The sequence below is a fragment of the Camelus dromedarius genome, chromosome 34 (assembly GCF_036321535.1).
Source record: "Camelus dromedarius isolate mCamDro1 chromosome 34, mCamDro1.pat, whole genome shotgun sequence".
Taxonomy (NCBI): Eukaryota; Metazoa; Chordata; class Mammalia; order Artiodactyla; family Camelidae; genus Camelus; species Camelus dromedarius.
The window spans coordinates 8,038,813-8,051,205 of record NC_087469.1 but is presented as its reverse complement, the minus strand read 5'-3'; the positions used below and the strand labels follow the sequence as shown (position 1 = coordinate 8,051,205).

At 55.9% G+C, this 12,393-nt stretch overlaps 2 protein-coding genes across 2 annotated transcripts; one reads left to right on the top strand and one right to left on the bottom strand.

Moving 5' to 3' along the window:
• Window positions 1–1,144: 1,144 nt before the first annotated feature.
• On the bottom strand, window positions 1,145–3,234 carry APOC3 (apolipoprotein C3). The gene is given in 4 exon segments (XM_031443321.2): window positions 1,145–1,268; window positions 2,310–2,373; window positions 2,523–2,590; window positions 3,160–3,234. Coding segments are annotated over 3 exon segments (243 nt in total). The 5' UTR covers window positions 2,578–2,590; window positions 3,160–3,234.
• A 5,034-nt stretch (window positions 3,235–8,268) lies between these two features.
• Window positions 8,269–10,912, top strand: APOA4 (apolipoprotein A4). The gene is made up of 4 exons (XM_064482254.1): window positions 8,269–8,356; window positions 8,459–8,557; window positions 8,920–9,046; window positions 9,807–10,912. Exons 2-4 carry the CDS (start codon window positions 8,509–8,511, stop codon window positions 10,753–10,755), a joined length of 1,125 nt encoding a protein of 374 aa, XP_064338324.1. The 5' UTR covers window positions 8,269–8,356; window positions 8,459–8,508; the 3' UTR covers window positions 10,756–10,912.
• Window positions 10,913–12,393: the final 1,481 nt, after the last annotated feature.

The following is a 12,393-nucleotide window of genomic DNA, read 5'->3' as shown; positions in this document are numbered from 1 at the left end:
GGGGCTGCATATCCCGATGTCACCAACACCTGTCAAGGAGCCCTCTGACCCCAGGCATGGGAGTAACTCAGCTTTCTTCTGCGTCCGCTGAGCAGAATATGGGCAGCTGGCCTGGGCTTGAGGTCCAGGTCTGCCATTTGGTGACTCAGTGACATGGGGCAATTGCCTTCACCTTTCTGAGCCTCAGTCTCATCGCAGGAAGAGTACGGCTGCTCAAGTAGTCTGTGGTTCTGGAACTATCTGATACGAATATCTGTTGGGTGGTGGGGACACAAGGGACACAGCCAGTGTTGGGTGACCTTGGGTTCCTTCTTAGTTCCCAGGACACTGGCCCCCTAGTCTGATCCTGGTCCCAAGGGGACAATCGGCTCAGCCTAGAGCGACAAGGGCAGCCATTCACAGGTGCTTTGATGGGCCAGGTGCTGTGCACAGTCTGATGTCCTTCATTCATTCTCAACAAACCTACAATGGGTATCATTGTGCCTACTTTACAGATAAGAAACTGAGGCTGATATGAAGTGATTGAGCCAAGACCAGAGCCTAGTTGTATCCTATTTCAATCACCACCCGACAGGCCTCCTTCCCTGAAGTGTGCTGAGAGGGCCAGCAGCCCCCGTATGCAAGTCAGCTCCAGAATTTTGGTGAACACACACACAGTATCAGTTTTGATGATGACATAACAATGTCTGGCAGAGAGCACACATTCAAGTCATGTTGCCCAGCACTTGACAGTTTATCAACATATTGTCAAACCTATTATCCCATTTGCTTCTCTACGCAAACCTGCCGAGGCAGGCAAGGTAGACAGGGTCATTCCTACCTCACAGATGAAGAAACTTGGGCCCAGAAACCACCCAGCTGCTGCCTGAGTTGGAGTCAGTCCAGAGCTCACCCACAGAAGAACCCTGACCGGTTTCCGTACCCAAACATACATGGCACGCGTGGGACATCCCACTTACGGCAGCTTCTCGTCCAGCTTTATTGGAAGGACAGCTCACCCTGAGGGTGGGCCAGGTCTGGGGTGGGATGGGAGGGCACTGAGAATGTTGTCTCTTTCAAGGGAACTTTGGGGGCAGCCCTGGAGGCTGCAGGACCCAAGGAGCTCGCAGGATGGATAGGAAGGCGGACTTGGGAGACGGAGTTCTCAGGCGACTTCAGAGGCCAGAGGTGGTGTGGCCTTGGGGATAGGCTCCCAGAATTAAGAGAACTTTTCCTTGAATGTGCTCCAGTAGTCTTTCAGGGAGCTGATGCGTTCATTCACCCAGTCCCTGGGAGTCAAATCAGTGAAGGGAGCAAAAGGGATGGGGGTGAGGGCTGATCTCTAGGCAGTGGAAACCATGGGCCCCCCACATATCCCCACGGCCTCTCCATGCCCCCTCCACCCCACCCAGCAATGCCGTGAGGGGGGTGTCCCTACCCCTTATAGCTACCTCCCCAGGAAGACAGCCCAAGGTGGTAATGGGACCCCCAGCACTCGTTCAACCCATGTTTCTCCAGGCTGGGGCAGACCTTTGTGCCACCACAGGTGTGAGGCAAGCTGGAGAGGAGTGATTGAGTGGGGTGGGCAATGTGTGAAGTCAGGACTGTCACTCTGGTCTAGGAAAATGACGCCCCCTAGAGTGGTAGGTACATCCCGGTGGCTCGGAGTGGGGTGGGGCAGAGGGAGGCAGTCTCTCATTTGGAAAATTGTCAGAGGATTGATTAGCTGTGTGATCTGGGGCAGGTCTCTTGGTTAGGTGAGACTTGATTTTCTTATCTGCAAAGTGGGGAAAATAATACTCCACAGCGGGTTGTGAAGACTAGGAATGCTTGTGAATGCTGTAAATACCAGTGGGGTGGAGGTGGGGAAGGGAGCTGGGGAGAGGAGAGAGCTAGTGGGCAGGGGCAGGGTGGGAGAGGAAGGAACAACTTCAGTTCACATGGGCCCTGGGGCTTGCAACAAGGCAGAAACACACACACACACACACACACACACACACACACACACACGGCTGAAATTGGGTCAGGTAGAGCCTTCCAAGCCAAACCTCCAGCCAGACTATCGGAAAGGAAAGTACAAGAGAGGGCTGAATGGCCTTCGTCAGAGCCACACAGGGCACTGAGAAAGGAGGGACAACCAAGGGAGAAGAGGCGGGATGCAGTGCCCCCTCCAGCATCTCTCCCTATGAGGGAGTCTGCTTTATAGACAGAATGGAGGCTCAGAGAGGTGCTGGTCCCGGGTGGGCGTAGGAGACCCACAGCCCCCTGCCTGGGCTCTCACTGAGATTCTGGGGCAGGTGGGAGCCCAGGGTGGGGAAGTGATGACATACCTAGCCTGCTTCACATAGCCCTGCACTGTTTCCGCAAAGGAGGGATCCTCGGCCTCTGTAACTCCTGTGAGGAGAGTGGGGCTGAGTGGGGTGGATCAGCCTCTGGGGAACCCTTGGCTGTTGCCCGGCAGCCCATCGAGACCTGGCACCCTCAGGCCACCTCCAGGAGGCTGCCCCCTCCCTGCCGCAGCCCAGTCCCCACCAGCTGCTTACGGGCAGAGGCCAGGAGCACCAGGAAGACAGCCACGAAGAGGAGCCGGGGCTGCATGGCGCCTTTGTTCCTGCAGGGAAGTGTCCTGTGAGAGGTTCCCCAAGCCCCACCACCACCGCTGGGCCCTCCCTGGGCCTGAGCTGAGTCAAGCCAGGAGAAGAAAGGGCCTGCTCCTGTGCTAATATAGGAGCGGGGAGACTAAGGGCTTTCTGGACAGGAGCCTCCAGGGACGCAGGCCCAAGAGAGGGAGGGGGGGCATGGAGCGGAAAACCCAGCAGACAAGGGATCAAGGCACCTGGGTTCTGACTGGGCTTCTGCCACTAACAGGCTGGGTGACTATGGGTGGCTTTCTGCCCCCTCTAGGCCTCCGTTTTTCTCTCTGGGCTAGGACTAGGGTATCGAAGGCTTCTTCCAGTCCTAAACATGCAGAAGTAGGGGCAAATGTGCAGATCTGGAGCCACTTCCAGTCCCAGCTCTGCTACTGCTCTCTGTGGAGCTTTGGGCAAGGGACCGTCCCCCATGGGCCTCAGTTTCCCGGGAGCGCCTTGCGGGAGTGGGTGCTGCTCTTCTCCAGGCTTTGCCGGCTGCCCTCCACCCCGCGCTCCTTTCCCTCCCCCTCCTCCTCCCAGGGGGCATTACCTGGAGCAGCTGCTTCTTGGAATGAACTGAATTGGTAAACAAGAGGGTTCTGACCTGTTTTATACTGTCCCCAGGGCAGTGGGCACTGAGGGCCCAGTGAGCTGGGCAAAGGGCAGTGGTCACCTGCTGATCAATCTTGATTGGCCCTGAAGCAGGGTGGCCAGGGACAGCCGGGCCTGCTGGGAGTTGGGAAAGCTCTAATTTCCCAACTGTGCTGTGGGGTGTCCACACTGCTCCCCTGCAGTGGGCTCAGGACCTGGAGGTGGACAGGGCCTGGGGAGACCCGTTCCTCCTGAGCACATAGCTTCCCAGGGAGAGGCGAGTGGGATGGGAGAAGGGACTAGGGGACAAGCTGGGGGCCACTGGGCACCCCTGAGCCCTTCACACTCTGTTTCCGGGTCCTTCCCATCCACTGCCCAGCCCTGACAACAGCCTGGAAAGGATGGGGGTGATGTGAGTGGGTGACGGGCTTCTTCAGCCTTGGGAACAACTCAAGGGGGTAGTTTGGGGGGATGTCTAGAGTGAAGTCACAGAAGACTTATGGGCAGAGGTTTGTGTGGGCAGGGGTGACACAGCTGAGTGCACACAGCCCCCCCTCCCCAGCATCTCCATCTCTGGGCTTCAGTCCTGGGTGCTGCTTACCAGAAGCCTCCTGGAGCTGAGCCCAGGGCAGTGAGTGGGTGGTGGGAGAAGGTCAAAGTCCACTCTTATCCCCAGGCCTTTGTCCCATCACCCCTTCCTCCTCACCTTGCCCTCTGGACCCACTGATAACATTTCCTGGGGCACGATCCAGGCTCGTGGCTGGGGCCCTCCCCAGACTGTGGCAGCTGGGATTGACTCCTGGCGTTGAGAGCCTCTCACCTCGGGCCTCAGTTTCCTCGCTTGGAAACAGCAGCCCTCATAGTCCCCTGGCTGGGTAGGCAACTGGAAGGAACCAAGGTTGTGGTGAAGCCAGTCTTAGTGGGGAGGGGGCAGACGTGCTCCACATAGGCAGTCGGTTGTCAAGGAGAGGCCTCGGCCCTTCTCGGGGTGAGGTGTACCCTAGGCCCCCACCGCAGGAACAGGGGGCTTTGTCTTCTGAATGCTAAGACTTCAGAGTCAAGAAATTCTTGGTTTAAACAATGCCTCTGGCACTTACTCACATGACTTGGGGCCAGAGATCTGACATCTCAGTGCCTCAATTTTCTCCTCTGTAAAATGGGGATAGAATACCGATATACCAGAATTGTGGTGAAAAGAAAAGAAATAGGTACAAAGCAGCTGGCCCATGGAGGGGGCTCAATAAACCTCTCTCCCTTTCCCCCAAATACCTATCCTTCCCTAGGCAGCATAGTCTGAAGGCAGGAGGAGCCTCCAATGTAGAAATAGAGCTTTTGGCAGGCAGCCAACCTCCCAGGAAGAAGGAACAGGGTGAAATCAAAGGCCTGAAAAAGTGGCCTGGAAAGTGATCCTTAGAGTTCTTTATCTGTGACTGAGACTTGAAATTTCTCTGTAGAGATTCACTCCTGTGACTTAGACCTTGCTATCTGTTAAAATGTAGATTTTTTACTTCTACTCCTGTGAAGTAGACATTATTAACCCCATTTTATAGCTAAGAAAGCTAAGGCAGAACATGAGACATACCCAAGTGCCCAATGCCCACGAGTGGTAGAGCTGGGAACCAGAATCCAGGTCTTTAAATACACATGCTGGTACCAAACAGCTTGGAGAAATGAGACCCTTGCGATTTATCAGTTACTCATATCTCAGAGTTAATCAGTTTCAGACCTCTTGCTGAGCACAGATTTTGGTGATGGGGTAGGGAGGAAAGGAAGGTGATTAGGAGGTCACTGAGGGATTTGGACACTGGGGGAGTTAGAAGCAACTGTGTCCACTTCCCTCGTTTGTTCTGGTCTATTCTTCAGCCCCAGAGGTGAAGGCCACAGTGGGGGGTCCAGATTCCATGCTGGGCTGGGGCATGCTCGAATGTGCTGGCTGGATCCCTTGACCCTGGTTCCTCTAGCTCCCTTTCCATGTGTGTGGAGGGTGTGGAGGAGGCTGTCCTCTCTCTCCTGCATGGCAGTGGGCCACTGAGCCCAGGGAGATCAGAAGACGCAAGCAGAGAGACCCGGGGTGCGGTGCTGAGCTGGGTGGAGAACCCAGGTGTGCGGGCCCATGCACCTGGGCATGCCATGTGGCCTGGGACCTTATCTCTTTCAAAGGGCTTGGCACCTTTGTGTGCCTGGACCCCTCCTAGCAGCTCCACCGTGGTCTCAGTAGGTCTATCTCAGTAAGGGTCCTCTCGGTGGCCACCCTAAGCCTCTCCCCCCACTCCCTCCTTCTTTTCTTCCCTCCCTCCCACTGTGGCTCCCCTGAAATGAAGAAATTGCTCCAGGCTTGGCCTACAGACCATAACTGGTGGTGGTAGTTTGGGAGAAGGAGAAGGAGGAAGAGGAGGAGAAGGCTTGACCAGCTGGGACCAAAAATGGTCCTCTGGGGTTGGGCTGACTCTCTCTGATTCCACCTGTGTCTGGATGAGGCTTAGTACGTGAGCCTCTGTGACCCATGCCCCAGCCAGGCTAGCCTGGGCAGCCTTGATGAATCAGAGTCTGAGCCAGAGGCCCTGGCTCACCATGACCCTCCATGCTGGAAGTTCCTCCTTGTATCCCACCTAGAGCCACCCTCTTTAGTTCTGCCCTGGGATGACAGCCAGAGTGGAGCATATGTGGGGACATGTGTCCATGTGACTTGCCCATCCCTGGCTGGGCCTGAGCTTTTCCCTCCTGACTCTGAGCTCTGGGCTGACCCCCAATTTGATCCCCATGGGTGGACAGGTGGGTGGCTGCAGGCAATGCTGGATTATCAGCCTTGTCACCTCATAGACAATTAGGTCTGTCTGTTGTACATACAAGGATACTGAGGCTTAGAAAAGGACATGACCCACTCAACATCACACAGGCTCTTTGTGCCCACCATGTGGCCATCCCCTGACTCAGAGGGCCAAGTCCTGCCAGCACACGTGCCCAAAGAGAACCAAATGCTGGGCTGGAGGCAGAGTCTGCATTTTCCATCAGCATCTCCAACCCTCCAAGACTGGGCACAGGGGCTCTCATTCCCCACCCACCACCCAGAACAGATCTGTTCACAGACTAATACAAAGCATGTCCACAGACCTTGGGAAACATGAGCATTCATTACTTGCGTCCCACCCACGACAAGCTGGGAGGCGACACGCCCTCCTCGCAGCTGTGGGTGCACACGCAGGCCTATGCTCCGCTGCATGCCTTAGCTTTATGCTTACAGACAGCTAAACTCATTGCGCCCTTATGTGAATCCTAGCAGAGGCTCTTGGGCATGCGCAAAGAGGCACAGTGTGTGTCCACCCAGGCGGGTGAGACAGAAGCAAACTCTGAACCCATCACATGCTGGCAGCACCTGTTGCTCAGACTGTAAGTCCAGGAGGCCAACGCAACTGAGTGCCCTCTGTGACTCACTGCCCTCCTTGCCTCTGGCCCCGGGGAAAGGGATGGGGGCACTGAGCACTGACCTTTGCACTTAGCCTGGGCTGGACTGTGCCTGATTCCAGAGTGTCGCAGGGAGGTAGAGCTTTCAGGGGTAAAACATGCTCACGCTTGCTGGACACTGTACCCAGCATTTTTCAGATTATCTCATTGAATCCTCGCAGCCCAGGAGGCAGGTTCTATATCCTGCTGAGGCAGCTGAGGCTCAGAGAGGTTAAGAGACTTGCCCAAGGTCACACAGTCGGTTAAGTGGGGAGCCCAGATGCAAACCCAGGGAGTCTTACACCAGCATCTGAATCTTTAACATCTACTGTGAGACAGCATGGGCTGCTCCAGGAAGGAGGAGCTCCCTGACACTGGAGGTGACCGGGATTGGGGTGGGACACTGCCTTGTAGTTGGGACTCTGCAGAGGGGTGCAAGCATCAGAAGGCCCTTTAGCTGTCTTCAATCCCACGAGACATCAAACCACCTATAGTATATGAAAAAATGGAGACACAGGAAGTCAGGGTTAGCACAACTGTAGTCTATTCCAATAGCAGATTCCTGGAAGGCCATCTACACGCCGGGCCCTGCATTTACAGAGGGGGGCCAAGAGTGTAATACGACGGGTTTCATCTCATAGTCACTCATAATGATGCCCGTGGGCCAGCAGTGGGGCCCAAGCTGATCATCTTTTTGACGGATGTCTTTCTGTGGTTGTGTGTGTGATCTCATTTGTAGAGAACGCTGGAAGTTCAAGTAGACCCCCCCATCCCCCAGTGAGAGGCCCCCGAGAGCCTCAGGCCCCGTGATTCATCACAAGCCGGCTGCTCCTGCCCAGGAGGGTGGCTGGGGAGGTGGGCAGGAGTCAGGCCCACCCCTCCCCCTGCATCATGCCTGCCCAGCGACCCCCCAGGGCTGGATCTAAATGGTGATCTCACTGGTGCAGAAAGCACTCTACTGTATTCCCGGTTTCGGTCCAAATCAGGAAAATCATAATACTATTATGAACAACAAAAACAATTATTTTTTTTAATGCTTACTCAGCCAGGCACTAGACTACTCACTTCACAAGCAACGTCTCATTTAATATACCCAACACCCCAAAGGAGAAACCGAGGCTCAGAGCTAAGCCAAGTTGAATCACTAGACCAAGGTGGCACACTTGGCAGCGGTGGGACATGAAGCACACTTGCAGGGAACACCTTCAACACAGGATCCCACCCACTCCACCCACATTCCCAAAGGCTTGCAGGGCTCCCCTCCTCCTGGGCACACCTTGACCAGGGCCCTGGATCTTAGCTCACTGCCCCTGTCTGTGGCCTTGGGTGTCCCAGTCCAGTGTCTGGTGCTCTGAAATGGAGTCCGGGTTGGGGGATGTGGGGTGGGGGCCCTCCCACGTGGGACAAACAGACGAGGTGTGAATTTCACCACCCATGCTCCAAGCCTGGCACAGACACAGAACTGCCACAGAGCCGCTGAGGCATCCGTCCTGGACTCAGGTGTTCCTGAGGCCTCGTTTCTCCCCTGGCTCGTGGCTCCCCGCCCTCCCTTCAGTGCTGGGTGGAGCCACACACAGAACAGCTGCTTCTGACTGCTGCCCAAGCCCCTATCTGCTGTCAGCTTCCACGTTGACTTAAGTCCAAGAGGCCTCCTGGGACTGTGTCACCTTCCAGCGTGGAGTCACACTGGGGAGGAAGGCGGGGAGGGCAGCCAGGTGGGGATTTAAATATCTGGTTGGCTGTGCACTTCAGTCAGTTCAAACAGCAGCACAGGTGAGCTGCCTGAGAACCTCTTCTCCGGCCCCCTCTGATTCCAGGAAGGATCCGGTGCAGTAAGAGACTATTCCAGCTCAGCGGGGGACCCAGGATGTTCCTGAAGGCTGTGGTCCTGAGCCTGGCCCTGGTGGCTGTCACCGGTGAGTAGGAGCTGCCTTTAGATGGAGCTTTATGGCGGGACGCATCTGCTGCATCAAGCAGGGAAGGGTGGAAAGTCTGGGGACAAGGTGAGAGGACATTTCTGAGTGCCTGTCAGCTCACAGCTGGGTGCAGGGGGTTGTCTGGCTGCCACCCAGCTCATAGGTGAGGTCCATAAACGGCAGTGGGCCCCTTGGCATGGGCGCTATACCAGCTTCACACACTCCTGTGGCTTTTAACTAGCCAATCGCGGAGAGGGAAGTCAGTGGCTGTGCTACCCCAGCATCCAGTCTGCAGCTCAGGGCTGGTGCTGAGAGGCAAAGGAGGAGGTGAGTCCTCAAGAATTGCTCTGTATCCCACCCAGGTGCCCAGGCTGAGGTCAATGCCGACCAGGTGGCCACGGTGATGTGGGACTACTTCAGCCAGCTGAGCAACAATGCCAAAAAAGCTGTGGAACATCTTCAGAAGTCTGAGCTCACCCAGAAACTCAAGTAAGAGGGGCAGGGCTCATGGAATGGGGCTTCTTAAAGGCCATGCAATGTGTTGGCAAAGGCTGAACTTGGAGGCAGGAGACCTGAGCTTAGGATACCCACTGCCCTGCCACCAACTCACTGAGTGACCCCGAGGTCTCCAGATCCTGCTTGAACTTTCTAGAGTATGACAAATGGCCACATCTTAGCATTGAGGCTCACAGAAGAAAGGGAGGGAAAGCAATGTTACGTGATTCTAATACATTCCAGAAGGACAGGAGTCTGTGAAATCATGGAAAGGGAGTTGAGGGTATCTGGAAAGCCTCTGAGGGTGAACGAGTGTAGGGAAGCCAGCACCTGCTGTAGCTAGAAGACGCTGGAAGAGGTTCGGAACGTCACATTCTACTAGAGAATGTGATCTCTGTCACAGCACACCTGAGCTGAGAAGGACCTCGAAGTCTAGCCTTTTTACTTTACAGTTAAGGAGAGGAAAACAAACTGCCCAAGGTCACATGCTAGGTAGACACTGTGACAAGCTCAGGGGGCGATTCAGAGATACAAGTTCAATGTAATACCTTAGTCTACTACATCCATTTGCTCACATCATGAGCCACCTTGGGGAAGGCCACAGGGAAAAGATGGGAGAACTCAGTGTCCTGCACCCTCACCTGTCCGCGGCAGGTGCGCACCAAGTGAGTGGTATATAAGGAGAAAGGGTCCCCACATGGAACGCCAAGCTTAACCAATGCCAAGGTGACCCCCTTGTGTCCTTCCCCCGCAGCACCCTCTTCCAGGACAAACTTGGGGAGGTGAACGCCTACACGGAAGACCTGCAGAAGAAGCTGCTGCCCTTTGCCACGGAGCTGCATGAACGCCTGACCAAGGACTCGGAGAAGCTGAAAGAGCAGATTCGGAAAGAGCTGGAGGAGCTGCGGGCCCGGCTGCTGCCCCACGCCACGGAGGTGAGCCAGAAGATCGGGGACAACGTGAGCGAGCTGCAGCAGCGCCTGGGGACCTACGCGGAGGAGCTGCGCACCCAGGTCAACGCCCAGGCCCAGCAACTGCAGCGCCAGCTGACGCCCTACGCGCAGCGCATGGAGTCCGCGCTGCGGCAGAACGTGGGCCAGCTGCAGGCCTCGCTGGCGCCCTACGCGGACGAGTTCAGGGCCAAGATCGAGGAGAACGTGGAGGAGGTCAAGGGGCGCCTCATGCCCTACGCGGAGGAACTCAAGGCCAAGATCGAGGAGAACGTGGAGCAGCTGCGCAGCAGCTTGGCCCCTTACGCGCAGGATGCCCAGGAGAAGCTCAACCACCAGCTGGAGGGCCTGGCCTTCCAGATGAAGAAGCAGGCCGAGGAGCTGAAGGCCAAGATCTCCGCCAACGCCGAGCAGCTGCGGCAGAAGCTGGCGCCCGTGGCCGAGAACGTGCAGGGGAATCTGCAGGACAGCGCGGAGGGGCTGCAGAAGTCGCTGGAGCGGCAGGTGGAGGAGTTCCGGCTCAAGGTGGCGCCCTACGGCGAGGTCCTCAACAGGGTTTTGGTGCAGCAGGTGGAAGAGCTCAAGCAGAAGCTGGGCCCCTTAGCAGGGGACGTGGAAGGCCACTTGAGCTTCCTGGAGAAGGATCTGAGGGACAAGGTCAACTCCTTCTTCAGCACCCTCAAGGAGAAAGAGAAGCAGGACCAGCCCCCCGCCCTCCCCGCACAGGAGCCAGCAGCCCCTTCGGAGGGCTGAGCTGCCCCTGGTGCGCCTACCCCACCGCAGACACCTGCCCAGCCCCGCCCCCTGTCTGTCTGTCTGTCCCAAAGCAGTTCTTGTACGAACACTTGGGTATGTGTCCCGTGGAAAGTGACACTACTTCCCATTACTCAATAAATCTACTGAGAAACTAGCCCCGTCTGGTTATAATGTGACTTCTCTGTGCTGCGGGGCCGGAGGTGGGGGCGAGAACACTGCCTGGCAAAACTTAGCAGGGGCAGGTGGGGGGTGCCTGGAGGGACACCGCGGGCTGGGAGATGGGAGGCAGGAGGGGTGAGGGCAGGGTGTTGAGAGGTGCGTGGAGAGCTCTAAGGAGGAGGTGGAGAAAGATGTCAGCGTTATCCAAAGACAAAATATGCAACCCGCTTATATTCACTTAGCTCACAAATAGTTATCACACGTCTTCAATGTGCCAGTCACTGTGTTAGGCACCGGACAATGAGCAAAACAACTTTTGTGCAGCGGGGGTCTGACACTGTGCTTCGCCCTGGGGTAAGCAGGACAGGGTCCCTGGCTTTGGAGAGCTCAGGGCACAGCGGGGGAGCCTGTCCCTCCTCGCATAAGCTCTTCTGTCCCTTTAACCTGACTTATTTGTGTGAATTTTGGTTTATTCCACCCCACCCCACTTGTATTATAAAATTGATTCATGCTTGTTTCAGAAATTTCTTGACTGCTAAACCCGTGGCCTCCAGAGTTGAGGAATGTGGCGTAGAGGCGTGGCAGAGGCCTGGGAGGTGGGGTGGAGCGGGTCCCTGTGGGGCCCGAGTGGGCTTTGCCCAGGACTCTTCTGCAGAGGGGTTGCCTGCCTGTCTGTCTGGGGCTGGGGTTGCCAGACACTGGGGCAGCGGGCAGGGGAAGAGAGAAGTTGGGACCCGAGCAGAGTCATCAGCACAGCCAGCTGTGGACAGCTGCTGCAGCCTCTGGGGTGGGCTCTCCCCTGACCCTCAGAGACTCACAGACCCTCCCCAGGAGGGAGCCCCAGAGAAGAGCCACCTCAAGCCTTTGCCCCAAATGACTTGACATCCTGGCTGTTAGTTCTGACCTCAGGTCTGCAGTTCTAGCCCGGGCACCCCTTTCCTTCCCAGAATGGGATACAGGCCTTTCAAGGGAAAGACACCAAGGGACAAGAGGGAATAAAATAGGAGGCTACCCCCGCCCCACTCCCCAAAATTATAGCAACAAGAAAGCCAGTGGCAGAAGTTTCTAAAACTTTTAAATACAGAGCTGGCACTAAAGGTGACACTCTACTCAGGAGTGCTAGGGGCTTTAAAAACCATGGTCTATGTACTGCATTGATGCACATAATTTTCACAACAGACGTGACATCAAAGATGCAGTAGGTGAGGAAAAGGCTATACAGAATGATGAGGTACGTTATCTAGCAAGTGGTGGAATTGAGATTGGAAACCGGGCCATCCAGTTAGAGAACTTTACTTTGAACTATCAGGCTGTGGTGCCACCAGGGTGAGTCCAGCATAATGAGATGTGTCAGCCCCGCCAAGAATGCCCTAGAGAATGGGGGACGTCCCCCACACGAGGGGCTTACACAGAAGAAAAAAAACCTCTAAGCTTAGGTGATAAACGCACCAGATGTCCTCTCAGGAGAATGAGATT